Genomic DNA, 23,143 nt, shown 5'->3' with positions numbered 1-23,143 from the left:
TAAATTTGAATTAAAAATTTGCAAAATAAAAAAGGTTGATTGTGCTGGATTCCAATTTGATATTAATGCAAAGAATAAGGGCAGAAACTTTTGAATTAAAATTTATATTACGATATAATTAAAAAAAAAATTGGGTAAATTTTTTTTTTTAATCAATTAATTTAAAACGACAACTGTTTTCTCCCAATTTAGATCAAGTAGCCCTCATGCATCATTAATCATTTTGCAAAACTCTTTTGAGAATATAATTTTCATAATTTTTGTAAAGCTATGCAACGTGCTAAACGTGAATGTAAAGAAAGGTTGCTTACACAATCACATACATGCATTTTATGTCCAAATCTTACAAAAAGAATATTTTTTAAATGCAACCTTTTTTTTATCTTTCAAATTCCAAAGAGGTTTTATTTATTCTGCAAAATATACAAAATATAACATAAAATTCTCCTACCCCCTTCTCCACCTCACAATGCCCACTCCCCTTTGAACTTTGGACTCTTCCTGTCCCTTCCCCCTCCCTTCTAATTTTTGCTGCAACTGTGACGTCTGTGATGTGTGTATTTGTGTAAAATAAGAAATAACTGTGAAGTTGTAAACTGTACAGTCATTCAGTCATAATCTGAAATTTGAATTCTGCAGTTAGCAGTGTTTTTTTTCGCATTTTGCAATCATGTCTGAGAGTTGCCAGAGTATCAATGCGGAAAAGAACAACCTCGAGACCCTCGTTGGTCTGCTGATGCACGACTGCCACGAACTGGTCAATCGCCTGGACGATCTGAAATTCCTCAACTACAAAATCTTCGCTGAGGTGTGGAAGGAAATGCGCTTCTCCATGATCTTCTGGTAAAAAGTGGTTTTTCGCCAGCGTTCATTATGTATTTTGATTTGCATTCAGGCGTCCAACCCTGGATTCGGCCCTCGAGAACGCCGAATTGGTGCTGCTCGTGGCCAAAGACATGGTTTTGCCACCGCACTCGCTGTCTCGGCGACTCTGTGCCATGTATTTGCTCTACGGCGTTTACTTCAAGCAACCTGGAGAAGATTTCTGCAAGTTCAAGGTATAAGAAAATAAATTCTCATCAAAATAATTTATTTTTATTTTATAAGTAATTTAATTTTCATTTGCAGATCACTCATGAGGAGTGGGTGGATTTAGACCAATTGGTCAAGTTCTGTGTGAGGGAGGAATTGAAGGAGCATGTCTTCATCTTTTGCAAGCTGATCGAGCGGGAGGCTTTTGAGTTTTGCATCAGCCCAATTGACGTAATTTCAGATATTATTTTCCGCCTTAATTTTACTGTAAAGAGATTTTTTAGCTGGTTTCTGAGAAGCACGTGGAGTTGGTTCGCTCCAAGTTTGTGGAGATCAATTTGCCATCGGGTTTGGACATCAGCAAGAAATACAAGGTTGAGAATTTACTCCAGTCCCCCCTGTTGCAAGAACTGGCGGCCATTGAGAAGGAATACAACAACAATGATTCCATTGGTATTTTTTTTTTAAATTTAAATATAAGCTAATTTAAATAACTTTTTAGTTTTCACTGGTGACTTGGAGCCGACTTACGATCTTGCCACTCACCTTCGCAAGATCTGCATCTCCAAGTCTCGGAAGGAAGCTGAGGACACTCTTGAGCTCCCAATGGAGAGGCCTCAATCTTCTCTTGACAATCTCAGCATTTCTCTTCCCCAAACTGTCAGCAAAAATGGAAGCAGCAAGAGAGGCCCAGGGTCCATCATGTCGGTCTCAACCTTGCCAAGTAAGTTTAAAATTTTAAATGAATTCTTTTTTGAATGTAAACTTTCTTTGTAGCCGATGGAGCCATTGCTATGGAAAACATGCAGCTGCCTAAGCACAGGACCAAAAAGCCAAAGGGCTATGCCATCTCAAGCAGAACCAAAACTCCTGCAGAATTGAGTATTCTTTTGCCTCCAAAGTAAAAAGGAAAAATGTTCAAAATAATGTACTAATTTAATGATCAAATAGGGGATACGAGTACATTCATTCAAGGAATAGCAGGACTTTGTTCAAGAAAACTGTTACTCATGTGGACAAGAAGAAGATAATTAAGATCTCTCCTAAAAAGAAGAAAGTTTCTGGTGGATCAACAGGTATAAAATCTGTACAAAATTTAAAAAAAAAACTATAAAAAAATTAAAATTTCAGTGTCCTTTGGCAGTGAAGCCACTCAGAGCAGCATTGCCACTGCAGACACTTTGCTCAGCTCAAATCAAAGCATGCCGTTCTTGTAAGCCGCCAAGGTAGGAAGAAAGAAAGGAAGCAAACACAATATTTTATTTTTCGATATTATCTCGTCGGTGTCAAAATTTGGAGCAGCAAACAATGGAGGCTGCTCCTTTGTTCCTGTGGTGTTAGAAATACATTTTAATGCTCTCTTGATTTATTTGTCCGAGCGAATGAAGATATAGAAATGGGTGTGAGTTTCGGAAAAATGAGACCAGCAGTGCTGATTAATTGAATTCCTGCCACACACGCAGCCTCAGTCCCATTGTTTTTGTGCTCCGAATTTTGACTGTGCCCGAGATAATCTGCGAGTGTACAAGTCGCACTGCAGAAGCATAAATTAGGCCGTTATCTGCGTGGTCTGATGGTGATAATAGGACAATGATGCAGGTGTGCGGCCACCAACGCCTGGCACTCCGCCCACAGAACCACCGCCTCAATTTGCAGCTGCTGAATTCAATTTGAATGTTTCCTATTCAAATTTGTTTACTTTTAATAAGAAAATTAAATCAAACTCATTTTCTCTTTATTCACTTAAAAGAATTTAAAAAAAAAATCGAACTTTGCATTTCCGTCAGGATTCCATCCCGCCCTTTAATTTTGGCGAAGAAAAATTTGGTAAAAAGTGTCACAAGTTTGATTTATGCGCCGTAATAAAAGGCCAAAACTCTCGAGATAGGATTTATTGTCTGTCGCATCCTAGGCGTTCACAAGGTTCGCCACCAACGCCGAGGTCCAAATGCAGGCACCGTGATTAATTCGGGGGCCTCGCCCTGTCCATCCACTTCTTGCGGCCCCACCCCCCTGTGGAATTACAAGTCAATTACGCGGTGCGGACGCCTCGCGCACGCATTCCACCGCTTTTCGTGAGACTGCGGTTTTGCCCATTATGTCGCGCGCGCCGCTTTTTTCCTCGCCGCACACACACACACTTTCTCACACCGCCGTTTGCGGTTGATTTTGAGAAAAACGTGTCTCTCTATGAAATTCCAATTCTGAATCAATGATAGGCAAGACATCAAGCGCGAAAATTGTTGTAAAGGAGTGTGAGCTGTGTGAGATGACCACAGAGTAACGGAAACAGCTATTTCCTTTTTTTTAACATTTTTTTCAAATAAAAAAAATCTTGCGAGATTAAATTTGTATGAATCTTATAAATGAAATTGTTGAATATTTCATACCAGCGCTTTTTTATTATTTTATTTAATGATGAGCTATTCTTTCTACCCTAATAAATTTTTTAATTTTTCCCATTTTAGATAAAATTCATTGTGATATTTGTGATTGTTATACAAAACCTGGATTGATATTTTTACGCTGGCCGTTTGATGTATTTGACTTCCTTTTATGAAAGTGATTTATTTTATGCATATTTTAATGTTTTCCCATCTGCTCTTTTTATAACTTCTACGTCGGTCTCACATTGAAAAAATAATAACACATAAGAAATGAATTACTGATTTATTAGGCACTCTCTTGCATAAATCTTCAGCTCTTCCTTTGATCAATATAAAAAAGGCAAGCGCATTAGTAATTCAAAACACAATCATTACGCAAGTGGGAGCAAATTTATGGCCCCCGCGCGAATTTCAATATAGCAGGGCACGCAATCGATCCCGGCCTTAAATGAAAAGTCGGTACTTTTAAGGAGCATAAACGCGAAATTAGCAATCGCCCATTTAAATTTTATGGACCTGTTAAGGTGTAAAATATAATATAACGCAGTACAAGAGATGAAGAATCGCCGCCCCTGGCGCGGAACGTGTAATTTCTCACCGACGGAATTTCTAATCAAGCCGATTTATTCGACTGGTCATTTTCTAATTACGGCCCAAGAGGTGCGCATTTCGCGGCGTGGGCTGCGCTGAATATAAAATAAAGGCGCGCGTCCGATCGAGCAAGCCCAGGAGCAGCGACGCGTCTCCCTGCCCGTGTAATTACACGTGTCGCCCACTTATTTGTGCCCAATCGGGCCCGACACTTAATGAGACGGCCGCAGCCTCTGTCCTGATTAATGGGGTGCTTCGCAACAATGAACTCTGCAGAGCCGATTTCCACACCAACCGCACCCTCCGAAAGAAAGGCAGGAGCTCCTTTTTATTATTATTACATGAGTTCGTCACACATCATTTTTCACATCATCATTATATCAATTTTAATCATTAGAATTTTCATACATAATGGAGAATTTTTCATTAATGAAATGGATTTTTATTTCGCTCTCATATAAAATATCATAGGAATTCGAGTCAATTAATGGCTTTTTAAGTGGAGAGCAAAAAATGCCCTCGCTCTCGCCAGCACATACCAATTAATTAAAGTGAAACAAACTCTGATTACGCGGCCAAAACTTTGAAACGCGCGCGCAACTCGGTTCTCAAAGGCATTCTTCGCGCCGCTTTTTTGTGCGTTCTCTCTCGCGCTGCCTGCAATTTGATCAGCGCCGATAAAAAGGCGAAAAGACTGCAGAAAAAGTGGAGATGCCTCAATGGGGCCGTGAAAAATTAGCTTGGTTTTTTGCCGGCTCGCCAGAAATGAAATACGATCTGAAATTTCGCAATAATACCGTCAGCTGTGAGCAAAACTAAACCCAGCCAGCAGCAAATTTATTAAATGTATTAAAAGAATTCCTAAACACAGGTTATAGAAATAACACTAAATCAGTTGAGCATTAGCAACAACAGTTTTTCATTGAAGCCTTTTTTAATTTTTTAATAATTTATTTTTCATCTGGCATTATTGGGCCTTTTAATTTTATTTTAATTTATATTTTTATTTAATATTGTTTAACTTTTATAAGTTTTATTAAGGTTAGTTTTGTTATAACATAAGCAAAAAAGTTTTGTTTCTGCAAACGATAAATAATTTATAATAAACATGAACCGAGCTGAGTGCGTAAAGAAACAAAATTAAAATTACATAAAGTGAATGATTTTAATTTGCGTTTCTTGATTACATATTATTAAAAAAATTAAACTTAATTGAATTTTCTCAAAAAAATAATTTTGTACAAATAGATCTTATAGAAATTTTTCACACGTGAAGTCCTTTGTTTGTTTAAAACAATAAATATTTAAAAAGACCACAAATAGAAATAGGAGACCATCTAAAAAAATAAGCAAGTATTTAAATTTTAGATTAAAAAAATAATCGTTATCATCTAGAATAAATTAAATTAAAAATTACCGCATGATCATAACAATTAAAGAACGGCAGACATGAGAACAGGCAAAATCAATTGACTACAAACTTCCTGATTTTTTTTTCTCATCTCGTAATATATAAGTTGAAACACCAAATCCGACCAAATCAAAGGAAATCAGTAATGTGTTCACCGTGTGTGATAAATTTAGCCTGGCTCTCTCCGACAATTAACAGAAACCAGCATATTTATCTCGCAGAAAGTCGAGACGGGTTAGCTGTTCAACGTAATTTTCGCCTATCTATCTTATCGTTGAAGCGTGTCAATGCGCCGCTAAATTCCATCTCGGTTCTTCCAGAGACGGGCTAATTGACGCGCAGCGAATTTTGGCTAATAGCCGAGTGACAAGAAGGGCCAGGTCGTGTCCAGGCCCCGCTGAAATTGGCCGTCCATAAATCAATGGCCGGCTAATAACGGGGAGAGCAGCAGTAGCCGCGGGCCCAAACACTCGCTCTGACCGCTGAGAAAAAGACTTTTCGAGCCGCAGAGAGTGACCAGCACTTTCTTCCACATCTCTTCCTCGTTGCTGCTCGATTTGAATATTGCCAAATCCATAAAATTTAGATGGTCATTAGTTATGCTGGATCAAGTCGCCGACGAAAAAAATACTTCGGAGCATATGATTTTGCTGCCGTCACATTTTTTTTTCGACCGAAGATTTCTTTTTAATCTCATCGGCACAGGTGCTCTTTTAAATAATTGCTAAGAAATGCCCCGTGTCTTACGTGTTATTACCGAATGCAAATGGGTTTTGGCACTGCCGTTTTATTTATAACTCGTGAATATGCACGAAGCTCTCGCCGTGTGTGTCAAGCGACACGCGGAATGCAGACCGAATTTATTTTCTAATCTCCGGCGCGCTGCGTGAAATTTGGGTTAAGTAATTTCGCCGCGGCCTTTTGATTTCGAGAGTTTATTCATTTCTCACGGTGACAACCATGACTTAATTATCTGGGCGACCTGCTCCCTCGCCTCTCGCAAGAAAATCGTGTCATTGTGGCCACTCAAGTCTAAACTGTGCGAAGCGCCTAAAAGAGTTAAAATTTATGATAAAATATATTTTGCATTTTTTAAATTTCCGGCCTTGAACCATGATCAGTGGACTCTCAGGCGTTGCTAGATGGTTTCCTAGACCTATAGCCAGGGATCCAAAGAAGCAATCGTGTAAACTCCGTGTGGGTTCCTTTTGGATTCAAACTACCATAAATTTCTTTCAGGCGGGCAGTACTTTGCTGCAAGTGGTTCAAATTGTACCTATTTTTTAGATTTTCTTAGAGAAAACTTTATTAATAATTTTTATCTCTCATACTGGTTTCCAAAAACTGTAGTGCAATAAAGGAGGAAAAAGTCTAGTGAAACAAAATTGGGCCCCAGTGTGTTTCCAGTGGTGGCAAAATGTCCCAGTTCTGTGCACTGCTAGTACATCCATTGTTTTTCTATTCTCACAAATGCAACGTGACTACAGTCACCAGAAAACCAGTGTCAACCTGTTTTTTAATTTTTTTTTAACAAATTTATTAATATGTATTGGTCTTTTTTATGCTGCTCAGTGTGACATTCAAATTTTATGGTTTGTTAAAAGGAATGCCATACCTCATTGTGCAGCGCCCGCCGAATCTGTAAAGCAAACAGCCGCGAGGCACGCGAGTGGAGAATTGGAATCCAGTTGCTGGATTAAGACTTTAATGTCGTTAATAAGATAAAAAATTTATATATGTAGAAAATGAGTCCGAGAAACACTCCAGAACCGCTGTGTCTAACGCATTTTCTGACGAGGGCTGATAGCAATCCGATTAGCATTTTCATGAGGTGTCACAAATGGAACGGTTCATGTTGTATCCTATTTAGTCAGGTGCCATTCGTCGAAATATAATTGTTTTTCTCAGAACGGAAGATAGCAAAAAAAAAGACAGAAACTAGCTTGAAGCACGATAAGGTATCTAAAATTTAGAGAACTTATCAAATTCAACAAAATCATTTAAGGAAGGTTTTTAACTAGCATTACTTGTTACAATACGAAACAATCACCACTAATTTTTATTTTTGTGGTAAATATATTTTTTTCAAGATCTAATTTTATATAAAAATAATGAATGGATAGAGTGAAATATTTTATCTGACACAATTTTAGTAATCCTGCCATGGGACTTGATTGTGCGAAAATTAGCATACTAAAGGCTGCCGACCTGCCCGCTAGATGGTGTCCGACGTGCGTCCTGCGACTGTGGTCAGTCTCACTCAGTTTTGTGTTCTCCAGATCCAGCGAGGCCTGTCATTAGCGCGGCGTTTAGCGTTCGGCTGATTTGCATGTGCTTTTAATCAGCGACTCAATTGCCGCTAATAGCCGATTAATTTGCATACGTCAGCCATCCATCACGCCTCTAATTTGGAGCCAATAAATTGATTTTCGCCTCGTCTCGAGTCCTCTTCACACGTCGGCGGGCAAATTGGCGCCCAGCCGATTTATGCCACCGCCAGACTGATTGAATTTTGCACTATTTTTCACAGGCCGGTTATTAAAGGATAATTCAAACCGATTTTAAAGATATGGATCGGCGGCCTTTGAGTTATGGACGGAGATCGAAATTACATGCTGCGAATTTTTTACGTCACTGTTTTGAAGCTTAAACTATATATTTTGTACAAAAATTATTTAAAAATTTATAATTTTCCAAAGAAAACTGCATTTAAAAAAAAAAAAAATTAAATTCTAATGCAATTTGATTGCTTAGCTTGAAAGTGAAACAAGCTTTGCTGGTTTAATTTGATTGAAATGTCTCTCGTTGAATGAATTTTTTGTCTCGACCTTTCCATCTCTCCAACGTTGTTAACGTGAAAGTGGCCGTTTTTTGCGCGCTCTGATATTGTTACTTGCATCTGAAACGGCTGATTGCTGCGGTCGATCTCGTCGCGGGAATAAATTAGCAGCTCTTCAATGCGGCCGGCAGCTCGTTGGCTGGATAATGTAATGTGTCGGAGTGCAGCGCTTTGATGTGCAGCAATTTCCGCGGCGAGAAATTCAGCCCGTTATTAATTTGAGCGGCAAAAAGCGGCTGAAAAGCCCGGTAAAAAGAAGTCCCACACTCGAGATTGAGTCTTTTATTATTAACCTGGCATTATGTTTATGAAAAGAGGCGTCGATGGCTGGTGTATTTCTAAAAGATACTCGTTAGATCGCGCAACTCATTGAAATGATTTAGCCGCTTATTATATATCGCGGCCATTCAATCTCATTACGCTAATAACAATAATAACACGGCTGATCGACAAGCATTTAGCAGAGCGATCGTAAATAAATCGGCCTGATAGCCATCGAGTGTCAACCCATCAAATTGTTCTGCCCAGACGCAACATTTGCATACGCGCCGCCGCTGTCGATTATTAATTTGAGCCGTAAATTATTGAGCAACTTGTTGCTCAAGTTGAATGCAAATCGCACTGACGTTTCAAATGCGCGTTTGCTCCGCTCCCTTCTCATCTGCATGCGAGAGTTCACCGCAGCGAGTGTCATTTTGCAATAAAATAAATAAATCACATACGTCCACTTTGCGAAAGATGAATAGGCAATCATTTGAAATTGTTATAGGCATATTATATATTTTTATCTTCAAGAAGAATAAAATAACTATATGAAGTATAACTGATTCTAGGATCGTTTTAGAATTAAGCCAATCAAGGAGTGTATTTTTTTTACAGTAAAAGATGCTTTATTGACGAAAGTTGTCTCATTTTCAGTCAATATCAATTTAATCTTTTTAGCAATTTCAATACAACAAGGATGTGAAGAATAACAAGCAAGGGGCTGCTGCGAGTTTTTTATTTGTTAAAAATAAATATATTTCTTACAAATAAATAAACAAAAACAATTAATTTAACTACTTGTTGCTTATAAATGTAAATTTAGTGTTGCATTATATTTTAAGATAAAAAAAGTGATTAATGTGTCTAATCATCAAAATTTTCTTACTTATTTTCATTGTAGGCGTATGGACGGAATTTATTTTTTACCTAACTAAGCAATTAAACTCTTCTTCTAAAAAATAAAAATTTTTAAAAATGTTAAATAAATATAGAGTTGCAATTGAGTTGTAATTAAAATTCAATCCTGAGCCAATAGATCCAGTGCCCAATACTGGCTAATGCAGATGAGTCAAAGCTGTGGCGGTTGAATGCAAAAGAGAATTCTTGACGTGGAGCAGTCAAGAAGTTAATAGCGGCGGTTGCATGCGCCTAAACTCGCGCGTTCTCATAAATGTATATCGAATAAAATAATAACATGCACTAAAGACCTTCGTGCATCGCGAGTGCCGCCGTGTTGAGCACCGCAGGGCGTTGCCGATCGCGAGTACTATTGTCTCTGCTCGCCGCAGTATCACTCGATAATTGCGCACTTTATAAATTAATGCTCACTCTCGCATTAGCATTGTCCCTTTTATCGGCGGCCGCAGAGAGTGGAATGAATATGTAAAATCGGGGAATTATCCTCTGCGGAATTAGCATTTACAATCCCCCGCCGATTGTCTCTCAACTTTTAATTGTTCCTCCAATCGGCGGATTAAAATTTAAAATGGGCCCATGAATTTTTCATTGCAATGTATATAAAAAAGAGAGATGAATCGGGACCAGCCCGTCGGTAAATTATGCGTCGGGATAAATTCAAATTAAAAAAAAGTCGGAGCCCATTCATCACCAGAGGCACACAATGACAGGAACCGGGGCTGTCATCGCTCGTGGGTGGAGTCGCCTCACTCACTGAGGTCTCCATTAAAATATTCAACCACGGGTCAAGACCTCAACACCCAGAACTTCCTGGTCCAAAATGCATATAAATTTCTTCTCCATCGAAGTCGAAAATCGTGATGAATGGGAGAAATTGGTCATCTCCCTCGCGATTATTTTCTCGCCGCAGCTGACGGCGATAAATTTCGAGCACCTGGGCTCTGCCTGAAATTCGAGCAGTCATTTAGAAAGTGGCTCGCGGAATTTGGCGTCGGATTTCTCGTGGGTGGGCTGCACGCCGCGTGATTTATGGCCCGGCGCTCGGGCGACCCATTTAGCGGGTCGTGGCCCCCGGACTAAATCCCGAAAGTGACATCCGCATAATGGCTTTTTTAATTGAATGTTTGTTTGCTGCCAGTGACAGTTCGTGCCCAAACAGTTAACGCTCGTAATCTGATATATTTATGCAACCCGCTCGACTTTCGGGTGCGAACTGTTGCATTCCACCCCTTTGAAATTCGTTTCTGCTTCTAATAGAAAAACGGTGCGTCGTAAATTCGAGCAGAACAATCGGTAATTAGTGTTAAGAGAACATCAAAATTCAATTATCTGCACGTGTTAAGTGCGTTTCAATTACATGCTCTGTGGTAATCATACAGAATTTCTCGCAAGTGTTGTACAAATCAAGAGCTGCACGTGCTGGGGAAACGATGAAACATTTTGTGATTTCTTTGTGTGTCTGAGTTTTGCATTGTTCTGAGAAATTAGCTCGACACGCTTGGATTCATTTGTGATGAAAACCCCGATTCCTCTTGTTTTACTGCTAATTAACATTTTTTTACTAACCAAACTTTAAAAATAATCTAATGATCAGCCTACTTAAGATTCAAACATTCCTTTTTAGTTTCTTCATTCCTACATCTGGCAAGCAGAGTTTATACAGATTTTCTTAAAAAGACGGTACAAAATGTTTTATCTCTGAGAAACGACCAAATATCTTTTTGTTTTGGTTCAAATTTTTTTCTATAATGATTGATGTCTTTTCCTAACTCATCAACCCTGTTGAACTTAAATTTGCAAATCTGTCAAGTGCCGCTTAGAGATTTGAAGATTAGTGTTTCCCCGTAGCTTCTATAGCTATTAATAATTGGGCCATAATTTTCCCCGCTCCTCTCTGCAGAGTTGTAAAATAATGTATTTCAACTTTGGGACCGACTCCCGCAGGGTGACGAAACGAGAGCGATGTATCTGCGAGCAAAAGAGCGCATTTCCCACGTGATTTGTGGCCAAGCTGGACCCAACTCTGAGCTGATTAATAAAACCCCGTCGAGAGAAATGAATTACGTCAGGCCATTGTTGGCTCCGACTGCGTTTTCTGTGACTTGCTCGGCCCTGATTGAGGCGTGCGCATCGCTAATGAGACAATTTGGTCGGCGGTGGGCCCACCAGGGCGTCCCTTTAATGACTCCCTGCTCCCAGTTCGGCACCACGCTTGACACTCGGCCGTGAAAAATTAGACGCCTTTTGACCCGAAAATCTAGTTAGCGCCAAACGGCAGCTTGACTGGCCCAAAATCTGATTATGCACGCAGTGACGGCAGAGTTATTATTTTCGAGTTCAAATGTCCACTTGGCTCCTAGTTTTGCAGAGAGCTGTTTGAAATTGCCTAGTTGGGAAATTAAATTTTTTTAGAATAGATTTTAATTTTAAAGGAATAACAATGAATGTTGTTATTTGTTTAGATTAAATTTTTTTACAATTAAATTTGTTATTTGCTACTAAATTTCAATATATAATTTAATATTTAACTTTTATTGGGATTAAGAAAAATATAATGGATAAATTAGATGCTGCTGAAACCTGAAACTTTCTTATTCTGCATTTTACTTTCAATTATCTTGACATGTTGTTCAAGAAAATTTTCAATATAATGTGAATTCAGACTTTTATTTTAATTATTGTATTCAATAAAAATGTGTGTGTGTCTATTTATTTTGTTTTTTGTTCACCTATATGTTTGATAAATACAAAATATTGTTTGTTCAATTCAGATTTATTTGTCCAAACATTTTGAATAGAGGAAAAACGGTTTACAATTGAAGAACGTACTTTAAAATGAAAAATAAACTGACCCCAGAGGGACTTGAATGCAGCATAATTGTACAGTTTTCCATGCCCATTCATGCCTATATCTCTATCTGAATAAATTAAAAAGGACCCAGGTTAGAAATGAAACCAGTTTTGCGTTTTCTAATTAAATATATATTTTATTTAGATATTGAGACGCAGGGTGGAGGGAACTAACAATAAGATCCATTCTACCCTAGAGCATCTCAGGTGTAAATTTTACGATTCTCATAAATTACTGGGCGAACAAATCACGCGTTTTTGCACAGGGGAGAAGCAAAGGCGTAAACTAAACAAAACCGCGAAAACGTATAACTCTTGTTCGTCCGGTGGAGGCCGCTTTTGAGATTTTTTTCCGTTCTCATGGAACCTGGCGGCCGTTCGTCCTCCCACAGCTACGAAAAGTGAGTAACGAGCCGCACGCAGCTATTTTGGCGTCATTTCTTTTCATTTTCAATTTTCTCGCCTGCTCGTTCATCATCGGAGGTGTTTCTAGAGGAAATTACACGCGCGGCGAGAGCGATAATTACGAGATTGTTTCGCGGCTGACAGCGGCGTAACCAGAGCCGAGCGCGTGTGTCTCGCCGCCCTTCGGCCCCGGGGTCGCTCGCCCGCGATAATTAATTCCGAATCCCCGCTCGGGTCGGAGCAAGGGGGTCACAGGTCGCTGGGCGTTGCTATAATAATTTCACTACCAAATAACTGACTCGGGTTCCGCCCCACTTCTCGAAAATTACACAGCTCGTAAAAATAAAGAGCAAATGTGAAATGCACTGTGTATAATATTCAGCGCGCAGCTTTTTATTGATTTGTTTATGGCTCGGCCGCAGCGCGAATATTAAATTGCAGCTTTTATTTATTGCCGCCGCGCCGACACCAAAATATGAGAAATTCCCTTGCTTAAGACAATGCCCAACAATTCACAAAACCGCACGAGTACGCAGACCAGAGGTGCTCCTTTTTATTATCCGCGAGTGCCGCTCTTTGGATTCCGGCACACAATTTATGGAGAGAGAGACCAACCAACATGCAAACGCGAGATTTACTGAATTGGATCATGCAATTGGGCTGGCGGTTGCGCTCGTAAATCCTCTTTAGCTCCTCTCTCAAGAAGTTACGGTAGAAATTTGTTTTAAATTTTAGATTTCTTTAATATTTAAACTTCAAACAAGTTTGAAAGGTATTTTCTGATTGATATAAATAAAAGCAAAATATATCTGATTTTTTAGTACATATTGGACTTGCTACTTCAAAATTTTTATACAATAATAAACTAATTTTTTAAATGTACATGTACATATGTTTTTGAACTAATAAATATATATCAAATTAAAATCATATATCAATTAAAAAAAATACGAAAAAATCATTGAAGGGCTCTTTACCAAAAATATCTATCATTAGCTTTGAGAACTGTAGTGATACATTCTGTGCTAAAATTTAAACAATTTAATTAGTAAATTATTTCAGTTTATTGAGTTTCTCTTCCGCATTGATTTAATTGATTAATTTCCAAGAAGACCAAATTTAAATAGTTGCATGATAAACAGACGATTTATTATTTTATTCTCAAAATTTAAAAACAGTATTTTAGTGAGAAGGAATTAATTTATCACTATTAATGTGAATTAAAACAATTTAAAATCAAATAATTGTTGCATACTACATCTTTAACCCATGTATGAGTTGACTTCAATCAACTTCAATAACTAGGATACGTTAAAATTTATGTAAAGCAATTAATAAATTAATTAATTGATGCATTTTTGTTACCTGCTATATTTATCCCGCCCACCGGGATAAACTTAAAACTTTTATATATCTCTTGTTTGAAGGAAAATTACCGTTTTTTATGTAATATTTGGGAAGATCATACAATTCTTGAAATTTTAATCAAAACAGAAACCTTTAAAAATCTTCCCAAACCAATTTTTACGCTTTTGTAATGTCACAAGCAGAGCGCATGGCAAGCTCAGAGTTAGCCCAGCAGCGAGCTAGCCGAGCTAAAACGAGCAAGAAAAGGGGCAGTAAGAGCGTATTTAGCTCCAACCAGTATCAGGAGCGCATGGAGCGGTAGGAGGTATGTTTTTCGTTTTTCGCTGATTTCGGCCGAATTATACCATTTTTAGTGATTCTATTGACTGACATTATTAAATGGAAGGGAGATAATTATATTTATGATGAAATTTTGGGTAATATTCAAATTTAAAGCCTCAAAATGATGAAAATAAATTTATCCCGCTGTGGCCAATGCTGATGAAATGGCCTCCACAGTGCTAAATGACGCGCGCCACATTCAGTTTTGTTACAATTCCCGTATATTGATTTCAATGCTGATTTTTTGTAGATTAAGGGTTATTATTTTGTTGCTTTTGAATAGAGAACGTAAGTAAATGATTCATAATCTTGATTAATTAATTTTTTTTAAATTAACATAAAAAATTTAAAAAAATCAGATTTTCTTGAATTCTAGACTATGAAAATTGTTCAGAAGTTAACACAAGCAACTTTATGTGAAAGTAACTAATTTGTTGAAATAAAATAAAAGGGTTGTCGATCTAACTTAATTAAGATCACTTGAGATGTCAACTGAATGCAGCTCAAGAGGGGTATTGTAAAGCATTTTAAATTGTCATTTTTATTTTAATTGACCAATTTTTATGTATTTTATTCTGCTGCTTCAAATTCCAAAATTTCAACTTATTTTGTTCCTTTGAAATTATGTTCAAGCCTTAGAAGAAATCGGATATCATTATAGATGTGTCAATCATATAAAAATTAATTTATCTTAAACAAGTTTGAAATTATGAAATTCTAAAAGACACTTTCCAAGACGAGTTGCAATTATTATTGAACATCTCGGTAAAGAGATTTAAGCAAAAAATTTAAAATAGCATCGAAAGTATGAAAACTACGTTATTAAATTTATTGAAGTTTATAAATAATATTTTATGCCTTCAAAACAAAAAGCTGTTAACTACGTTTCATAATTAATAAAAATGAAACAAATATGTTTATAATAATTTAATCAGCCTAGCTGTTTCAAAAGGCAATTGAGTCATGATCATACAAATGGTCCTTCTTAATCCATGGTTACTGTAAAAAGACTGATAATGGTAAAAGCGTCACGACACAGTGACGTTGAATTTCAAACGTGATAAAAACCATTATCAATCCCTACAACTGATAAAGATTCATTCGTTTCCCTGTCTCGATTTTGTCATTCTCGTTGCTTCGAAATGTCAAATTTGAAGTTCATTTTGACGTTGCTGCTATTTTCCGGGGTTAGTTCGGTCGATTTTGACCTGCGGTGCACTTCGTCCGTGTGCCAAGAGTGGCTGTCCAAGAACGAGTGCACGCCCAAGTTGGAGGCAGAGTGTGTTGCCAATGGCCGCATCTTTTCCAGTCCGATCGAGTGCGGCTGCTGCGACTACTGCGTCTCGTACCTGCCCAAAAACGCCTCATGCAACATCGGACAGCCGGGACAGCCGACCGCGTCCTTCATCTGCGGCGGCGGACTCACGTGCATGAAGGACAAGGACGAGGAGCACGCCACGTGCAAGCGGATGAACACCGAGTGCCACACCAAACAGGACGAGTACGATGAGAAGAAGGAAAATGGGACACTCGGACACTTAATGCAGTGGCCTGTGTGCGACGACAGGGGCCAGTTCGCTACCGTCACGTGCATCCCTGGTTCTGTCTGTTACTGCACAAGTCCGAAAGGTGGGATAAAAACTCAAATAGTTTTAGTGGCGACTGAAAAAAGAATTTCCAATTATTTTTTTTACTAAAATTTGATCTATTCATTAAAATATTGAATGCATTCAATTGCATGGAAGTAATAAACGGAGCAAGGAAAAAAAAATATAATTTAAGTAAGTAAAAGAAGTTATCTTAAAGGATTTTAAGAAATCAATGTGTGTTCAATATCTCATTGATTAAGTTTTTATTGGCCACATAAAATAAATTCTTTCATTCAATATAATTTAAAATACAAAATCAAAATGCTAAATCATTTAAAATACAAGTCAAATTTTTATTTAATTATGCAAAACAATGTAACATACACTCATTTTAATATTTATCAATTATTTTTATTCTAACCTCCTAAATTTTTTTTATTATATATTTTTTTATAAATTAGAATTTAAAAAATTAAATGTACAATAACATAACCTTCATTCTTCAAAACTTTTTTGTCTCGAAATTCAGCATTTACTTTAAAATGTAATTGATAACACTACAAAATTTTTATATTATAAAGCTAAAATGAATATTTTTTTGTTTTTAATGATCTAGAGAGCGGTGAAATGAAAATAATTGAATACATTAAATAAAAATACAAAATTTGAAAAATAATTAATAATAAAATTTATTATAAACTAATTTTATGTTTATGCACATTTGTTGAAAAAAATGTTAAAACTAATACAAAAATTAAAACACTTCACACCTTTAACATTAAAAAATTAAATCCAGATATATTTAAATTATCTTTAATGAAAACAACCTTCATAATTGAAGCGGAAAGCTTGATTTGAAAAGTGTATGCATTCATTATTAGTATTATTACATGGAATATGCGGAAATTCCTATTTTCACAAGTTAAAATTTTCTATTTTATACAATAAAAAAATCATGATATAATATAATAATAAAATTCTCTCCTTCAACGTTCTCAGGTGATCGGCTCTTCGGGGAGGTGTTGTTCAGTTCACAGGAACTGATGACGACGATGCGTTGCGGATGCTCGAGGGACGCGTGGAATGCTGCCCAGATCGGGCTGGGCGACGGCGTCTTCTTCGCTCACTGCCTTCCGGACGGATCTTACGACCCTCTGCAATGCGTGGACGGCAACTGCGTGTGCATCGACCGCGAAGGGGGCATCGTGTCCGACGGTCGCGTGCACGTCGCCCTTCTCAACGTAAAAAGTCCCAACTGCTTCAACGCCAGTCTCGGACACACCAAGGCTAGCTGGGCCCGACCCTGCGAAATCAAAAGGTTTTTGTTTATTTTTTGCATTCAGGAATTAGGAAAAAAAGACGGCGTACGTCCTTCTTGACTGCTTCCTTTTTGGGGATGAGATGACGTACATTATATATATTAAAAAGAGTAAAAAAAGAGTGAGAGACTAATAATTTTATATAGGAAGTAGAAAAATTTTTTGGTCGAGGTTGAAAATTTATCAGTAAATTAGTTGAAGCTCTATAGGGAAGAAAATATTCCGCAAACAAGAAATGAAAATCTTTAAATTATTATTTTTATTTATAATAATTTATATAGGAATTTTTTTCCATTTTGGATGTTATGTTACTTTCCAACAGAAACAAGTTATTTACACGTTTGAATAAAGTGCGATTCTTTCTGTTTTCACACCCCATGCCCAAATTTGAAGTTAGCCGATTGAGATTTTCACAGCATAACAACCATGACTTAAAAGCAACACCCCTAAATTTTTTTGAAAAAATTTCTAAAATTGCGGGTTTTATGGGACATTTTTAAAAAATAAAAAAACCTAATTTTCTCGCGTTCTGTTGATCGTACAACAAAAATCCGGGTATGGTTGAATTTGTCTTGACGATTTCTACAAGTTTGCTGTTGAGTAAAAAGTTGTAGGTCAAAGTTCAAGGTCATTTTTCATGACCTCAATTTTTCAAACTCAAATTTGAAAATGGGCCGCACGTTTTAAAAAAATTTTGAGATTGCCATTCGATTCCTCATGAAATTTTACATAAAATATGTCAAAACTGGAGTGACGTTTTTCTTTGTTAAATTTAAAAATAAAAAAGAATATTAAAAAACGTGGTTTTTAGTGCCTCCGCAGGCAGGGTCAACATTATGATCGCCTTTAACGTCGTCCCTGATCATTTTAGGTAAAAAGTGATAATGACAAAAGTTGATGCCCACGTCAAGCCAAATCGAATGGTGTATATATTAATGGTCTTTGGTGACCTTCAGGTCAAAGGTCACCCAAGTCGGTGACCTGAGGTCACCTGACCTAGATGTGTGATACGTAATTAAAAAGGTCTCGTTGAGAGGATAATTTTAGTCACCAATTTTTGGTCTGTACCTCAACCACAAACCAATTAATTATAATTTTAAAATTAATTGTGTTGAAAATTGTGCATTGAATTAATGAAAATCACAATTAATCGGTTTGTGGTTGAGGTACAGACCAAAAATTGGTGACCAAAATTATTCTCTCAACGAGACCTTTTTAATTACGTATCACACATCTAGATCAGGTGACCTCAGGTCACCGACTTGGGTGACCTTTGACCTGAAGGTCACCAAAGACCATTAATATATACACCATTCGATTTGGCTTGACGTGGGCATCAACTTTTGTCATTATCACTTTTTACCTAAAATGATCAGGGACGACGTTAAAGGCGATCATAATGTTGACCCTGCCTGCGGAGGCACTAAAAACCACGTTTTTTAATATTCTTTTTTATTTTTAAATTTAACAAAGAAAAACGTCACTCCAGTTTTGACATATTTTATGTAAAATTTCATGAGGAATCGAATGGCAATCTCAAAATTTTTTTAAAACGTGCGGCCCATTTTCAAATTTGAGTTTGAAAATTTGAGGTCATGAAAAATGACCTTGAACTTTGACCTACAACTTTTTACTCAACAGCAAACTTGTAGAAATCGTCAAGACAAATTCAACCATACCCGGATTTTTGTTCTACGATCAATAGAACGCGAGAAAATTAGGTTTTTTTATTTTTTCAAAATGTCCCATAAAACCCGCAATTTTGGAAATTTTTTCAAAAAAATTTAGGGGTGTTGCTTTTAAGTCATGGTTGTTATGCTGTGAAAATCTCAATCGGCTAACTTCAAATTTGGGCATGGGGTGTGAGAACAGAAAGAATCGCACATTACACGTTTGAATAAAATAAACTTTACAAAAATTTAATGCTCCTGAATATTGAAAAATAATCTTTATATGTTTTTCAAATATTCATTTTCTTAAGTAGCAATGTCCAAAAAATGAATATAATTCTAAGAACATTGTTGAAATAGCTTTATAAAAATGATATTTTATCATCTTCAAGTATGATGTTATTGATGTTTTTAAACATAAATTTGAATTTTTTGATAGGTACAACAGGCTAGTCCTCGACAAGGCCCTGCGCGACGCTGGCGTCATGTTGTTCCCTGAGCTGCCTAATTGCGGGCTGGACGGTCGCTATGAACGCGTCCAGGCTGAAGATGAAGAGCTCTTCTGCTCAGACGAGTTTGGAGAGCAAATCGAGAACTTCCGAGTGGGCCGTTCTGATGCCTTGGCACGCGAAATGAACTGCCATTGCGCCAGGACGCGGTATTTGCTGAAGAACGCCGAGGCCGAGTCGAGCCTGTCGCCAGATTTGCCCTGCTGTTGTCTCAACGGAAACTTCCAGCCCTGGCAGTGCGTCAGGGGGCTTTGCTATTGCGTCAATGAACACGGCGCGCAAATTGACCAAGAGGTGCCTGAAGAAAATCTGGACCAACTCACTTGCTATGATAAAGATAACGCGTGCTGCTAGAATAATAATTTGTGTGTGAAATAATGTCCTTTAATTTATTGGTATCATTGAAAATTTCATTTCAGCTCATTTTGGGCACAATTGAAGTAAATTATGACCCTAATTATAGATTAACACATTTTTCTACATTGTAAATTTTATTGAAAATAAATGTTTCAATAAAAATTATTAGTTTCCATTTCATACAAACCATAATCTACGCTTCTCATGTAGTCTTTAATTTTTGTACCCACCAGTTTAAATTTCTGCTTCAAGCCTTTATTAAAATCAATATACATGTCAATAGATAGATAGAGTATTTATTGAACACAACTAGGTGTACAACGGAAATGTCAATGTGTCACGAAAATGATTAAAAATCTTTCCACGAACAAAGGGAACACCAATTTTTTGTCAACGTCACTTAACACTAAAAAATTCTCTTTTTACTTTGTTTTTTAAACTTAAACTTAGTAAAAATACTCTTAATTTTGGGAAATAAAACCTAGCTTTTTGAAAATTTGTTTTTGAAATTGTTTTTTTCAAATACTCAGAAAGCAAAAATGACTAAAATGAGTATTAATTGATAAAAAAAACTTTTACAATTTTTGACTGCGCCTTGCTTTAGACCATAATTCTTCTGTCAATAAAATTTTATTGAAAGTACATAATTAAATGCTATCATTGTCAGTGAGAATAGCCACTTATATTCACTTGCTACATTAATAGCAGTCGATTGAAAGTCCCCACGTGCTTGGCCAATGAAGCGAATTAGCGGCGAGCACCTGGGAGCAGGATGGACTAAATATGGGTGGCTGGTAATTTTTCTGCGCCGCGGTTCCGAGAACGCGCCCCCCAGGTGGACTACTTGCTACGTCCAGCGCTCGCTAGCCGGTACAATGGCTTCGGTGTTTCGGCCCCGCGAAACAATGCGATTTTATATTTTAAATTGGAAGATCCGTTTGGCGGTCGACATGTTTAATTATTATTCGTGCAGAGGACGATAATTAATGCGATTGTGCGCCGCCCACACTATAGCTAATTTAATTGTATGTGCGCGCAAGAGTAGTGCTTTATTGCCCAGATTGTAAAATATATACACACACACACGCGCGTACGTGTACACAGATGAAATATATTGCGGCTTATTGAAATTTTTATTGTTTGTGTTTGTATTATGTTAATTAAGGCGGGCTGCATTAACATAATGGCTATGCCCCGCATGTGCTGCCCCTTTATTGCTCTCCGCGCGCGGCACTAAATTGATTTAAGCCGGCGAATTAAATATTAAATTGCTCTCCCGCGCGCTCACATATTTATTGCTCGAATTATCATTATTATGTTGTGCTCTCGCACAGAGTGGAATATATAAAATTCAATAAAAGCCGTTTTCTCCTTGCTTTACGGCTGCCCCTGCCGGGCCGCGCGGAGAGAGCGCGCTGTAATTTATATTTGCACAAGCGGCCAAATTGATTCAAAACTGCTTCTACATTTTTCTTCTTCTCGTCGACGCCGCTTTTCTTTTCTTGCGGGCCGGTCACTCTCGCAAAAGCGGCGGCGGATCATGGCAATTAATCATGCGAATTCGCCGGTCAGACGTAACAGTTAAGACGCCCTCTCGTGAACTTTGAATCTCTCCTTAATGGACAAAAGCGTAATTTAGAATATATTTTATAAACCTGATAGCCGTTTGCAGAGCAAATTAAGCTCCAATTGTTAACCCTTTTTAATGGGTACAATCAACTTTTGTTGACCCAAGCAGCAAATTATCAGAGAGAAAATAATTATAAATGGGATTAAGGGCCAACCCATATGACATGAATGAGTTATAGCAAAATTATTTTTAACATAAGGAATCATAAAAAAAAAATACATTATAAATAAATATTTTTCAAGTTTTTAATTCTAAATATGCAAATAACTTTTCACTTATATTTAAGTTTAATATATAAATGATATTTTATCATCTAAATTATTAATTTTATTTTTTTAATTTTTACAACACTTATTCAAAAGTTGGAAGTGGCGGAAAAATTCACTAGCAAAAAGAAACAATATTAAATAAAACATAAAAATATATAATATATATTATGTAATTGATGCAAGGTTTCAAAGACCAGCAAATTGAGAAAAAAATTATGTGCATGACAAAGTAGTTAATTTGTAGATAAATTATAAAATAATTGTTTATTATCAATGGATTCATGGATGCGGAGTGATAGTAAAATTTAGAAATAAGGCTCAATTTTATCATGTTTTTGGTCAAGAATATTCAAATTTTGTTCACCTTTTGTTAGAATTTGAAATCGTTAGATATTAAATTCCGTCATTTTTTTATTATTTAATTAGAATTTAGTTCAACGAAATCAACGAAATGAGCAAGATTAAAAATATTCGCTTATTTCGCCGAAAAAAAAATTATTAAACAATTATTAAAAAAAAAATTATAATTATTAGTATATCTTTGGTTGAAAATAAATAAAAATAAAATGAAGTACATTATCATAGGCTTCAAAATGGGTATTTATTTATGAACATTCAATGACCACTCCCTGAAAGAGCCGTCAACTGACACGAGTCCATATTGGGCCCTTTTCGAAAAAGCCAGCACTTTTCTCTGATCCACGCTGCCTGTGCAGAACAATGGGTGAAATGAAGCGATCAATCTTGAGCAACGCATCTGCATGCAAGAGAGAACAAGTTCACGGCGGCGTTCGATTATTTCGGCCAACAATGGTCGCAACAATGGCCCAGCAGGAAGTGGCCGGCCGGCGAATGATGCCTTCATCTGCGCACGGGGTCGCAGGGGTCGCCGATCATTCATCTTCGCGAGCGGCCTCCAGGCCTCCGCCCCGGCGCGACCCACGCTCAGCGGGGGCAGTTCTTAGTGTTTGCCTTGGAATAAGGCACGCCGCGATCGCTGAGTGCAGTTACTTTCCAAATTATTATCATTTTATTTTAATTGCTGTTTAAATGCTTTATTTTTCCAAATTATACTTTTATTTTTAATTTTTTTTCTTAATCATGATTATTTAAAAGTTTAAGATTAACATTTATGAATATTGTAATAAGTGTATGTTTTAACTTACATTACTTTAATATATTTTATATTTAATTTTTTACACAATAAAAATATTTAAGTTAATTTTAGATAGAAATAATTAAAAAAATGTAGTTTCAATGTCATATAATAAATTATAAGTAGTGTTGGTTTTGTAGTGCTCAACGTAGCGTTATAGGGAATTACTTTCATTAATTCGTTTGTATTTTCCGGCGAGTCCCGTAGAAGGTTGTAAAGCGAGATTGATTAGATAAACATGAAATTTAATATCACAAA

General features: G+C 36.9%; 2 protein-coding genes across 2 annotated transcripts; both read left to right on the top strand.

The window, feature by feature from the left end:
- Positions 1-555: 555 nt before the first annotated feature.
- Positions 556-2,284, top strand: LOC132201101 (uncharacterized). The gene is made up of 8 exons (XM_059627010.1): positions 556-843; positions 896-1,058; positions 1,129-1,263; positions 1,317-1,485; positions 1,535-1,756; positions 1,810-1,933; positions 1,984-2,108; positions 2,164-2,284. The coding sequence occupies exons 1-8, from the start codon at positions 671-673 to the stop codon at positions 2,247-2,249; spliced, it is 1,197 nt and encodes a 398-aa protein (XP_059482993.1). The 5' UTR covers positions 556-670; the 3' UTR covers positions 2,250-2,284.
- A 13,203-nt stretch (positions 2,285-15,487) lies between these two features.
- LOC132200116 (thyroglobulin-like) lies at positions 15,488-20,253 on the top strand. Its single transcript, XM_059625327.1, has 3 exons — positions 15,488-16,015; positions 16,975-17,293; positions 19,404-20,253. The coding sequence occupies exons 1-3, from the start codon at positions 15,529-15,531 to the stop codon at positions 19,825-19,827; spliced, it is 1,230 nt and encodes a 409-aa protein (XP_059481310.1). The 5' UTR covers positions 15,488-15,528; the 3' UTR covers positions 19,828-20,253.
- Positions 20,254-23,143: the final 2,890 nt, after the last annotated feature.

Source organism: Neocloeon triangulifer, unplaced genomic scaffold (genome assembly GCF_031216515.1).
Source record: "Neocloeon triangulifer isolate White Clay Creek 2 clone unplaced genomic scaffold, ASM3121651v1 ptg000014l, whole genome shotgun sequence".
In the NCBI taxonomy this organism is placed as follows: domain Eukaryota; kingdom Metazoa; phylum Arthropoda; class Insecta; order Ephemeroptera; family Baetidae; genus Neocloeon; species Neocloeon triangulifer.
The sequence above is the reverse complement of the archived record's forward strand: the minus strand, read 5'-3'. Positions and strand labels throughout refer to the sequence as shown.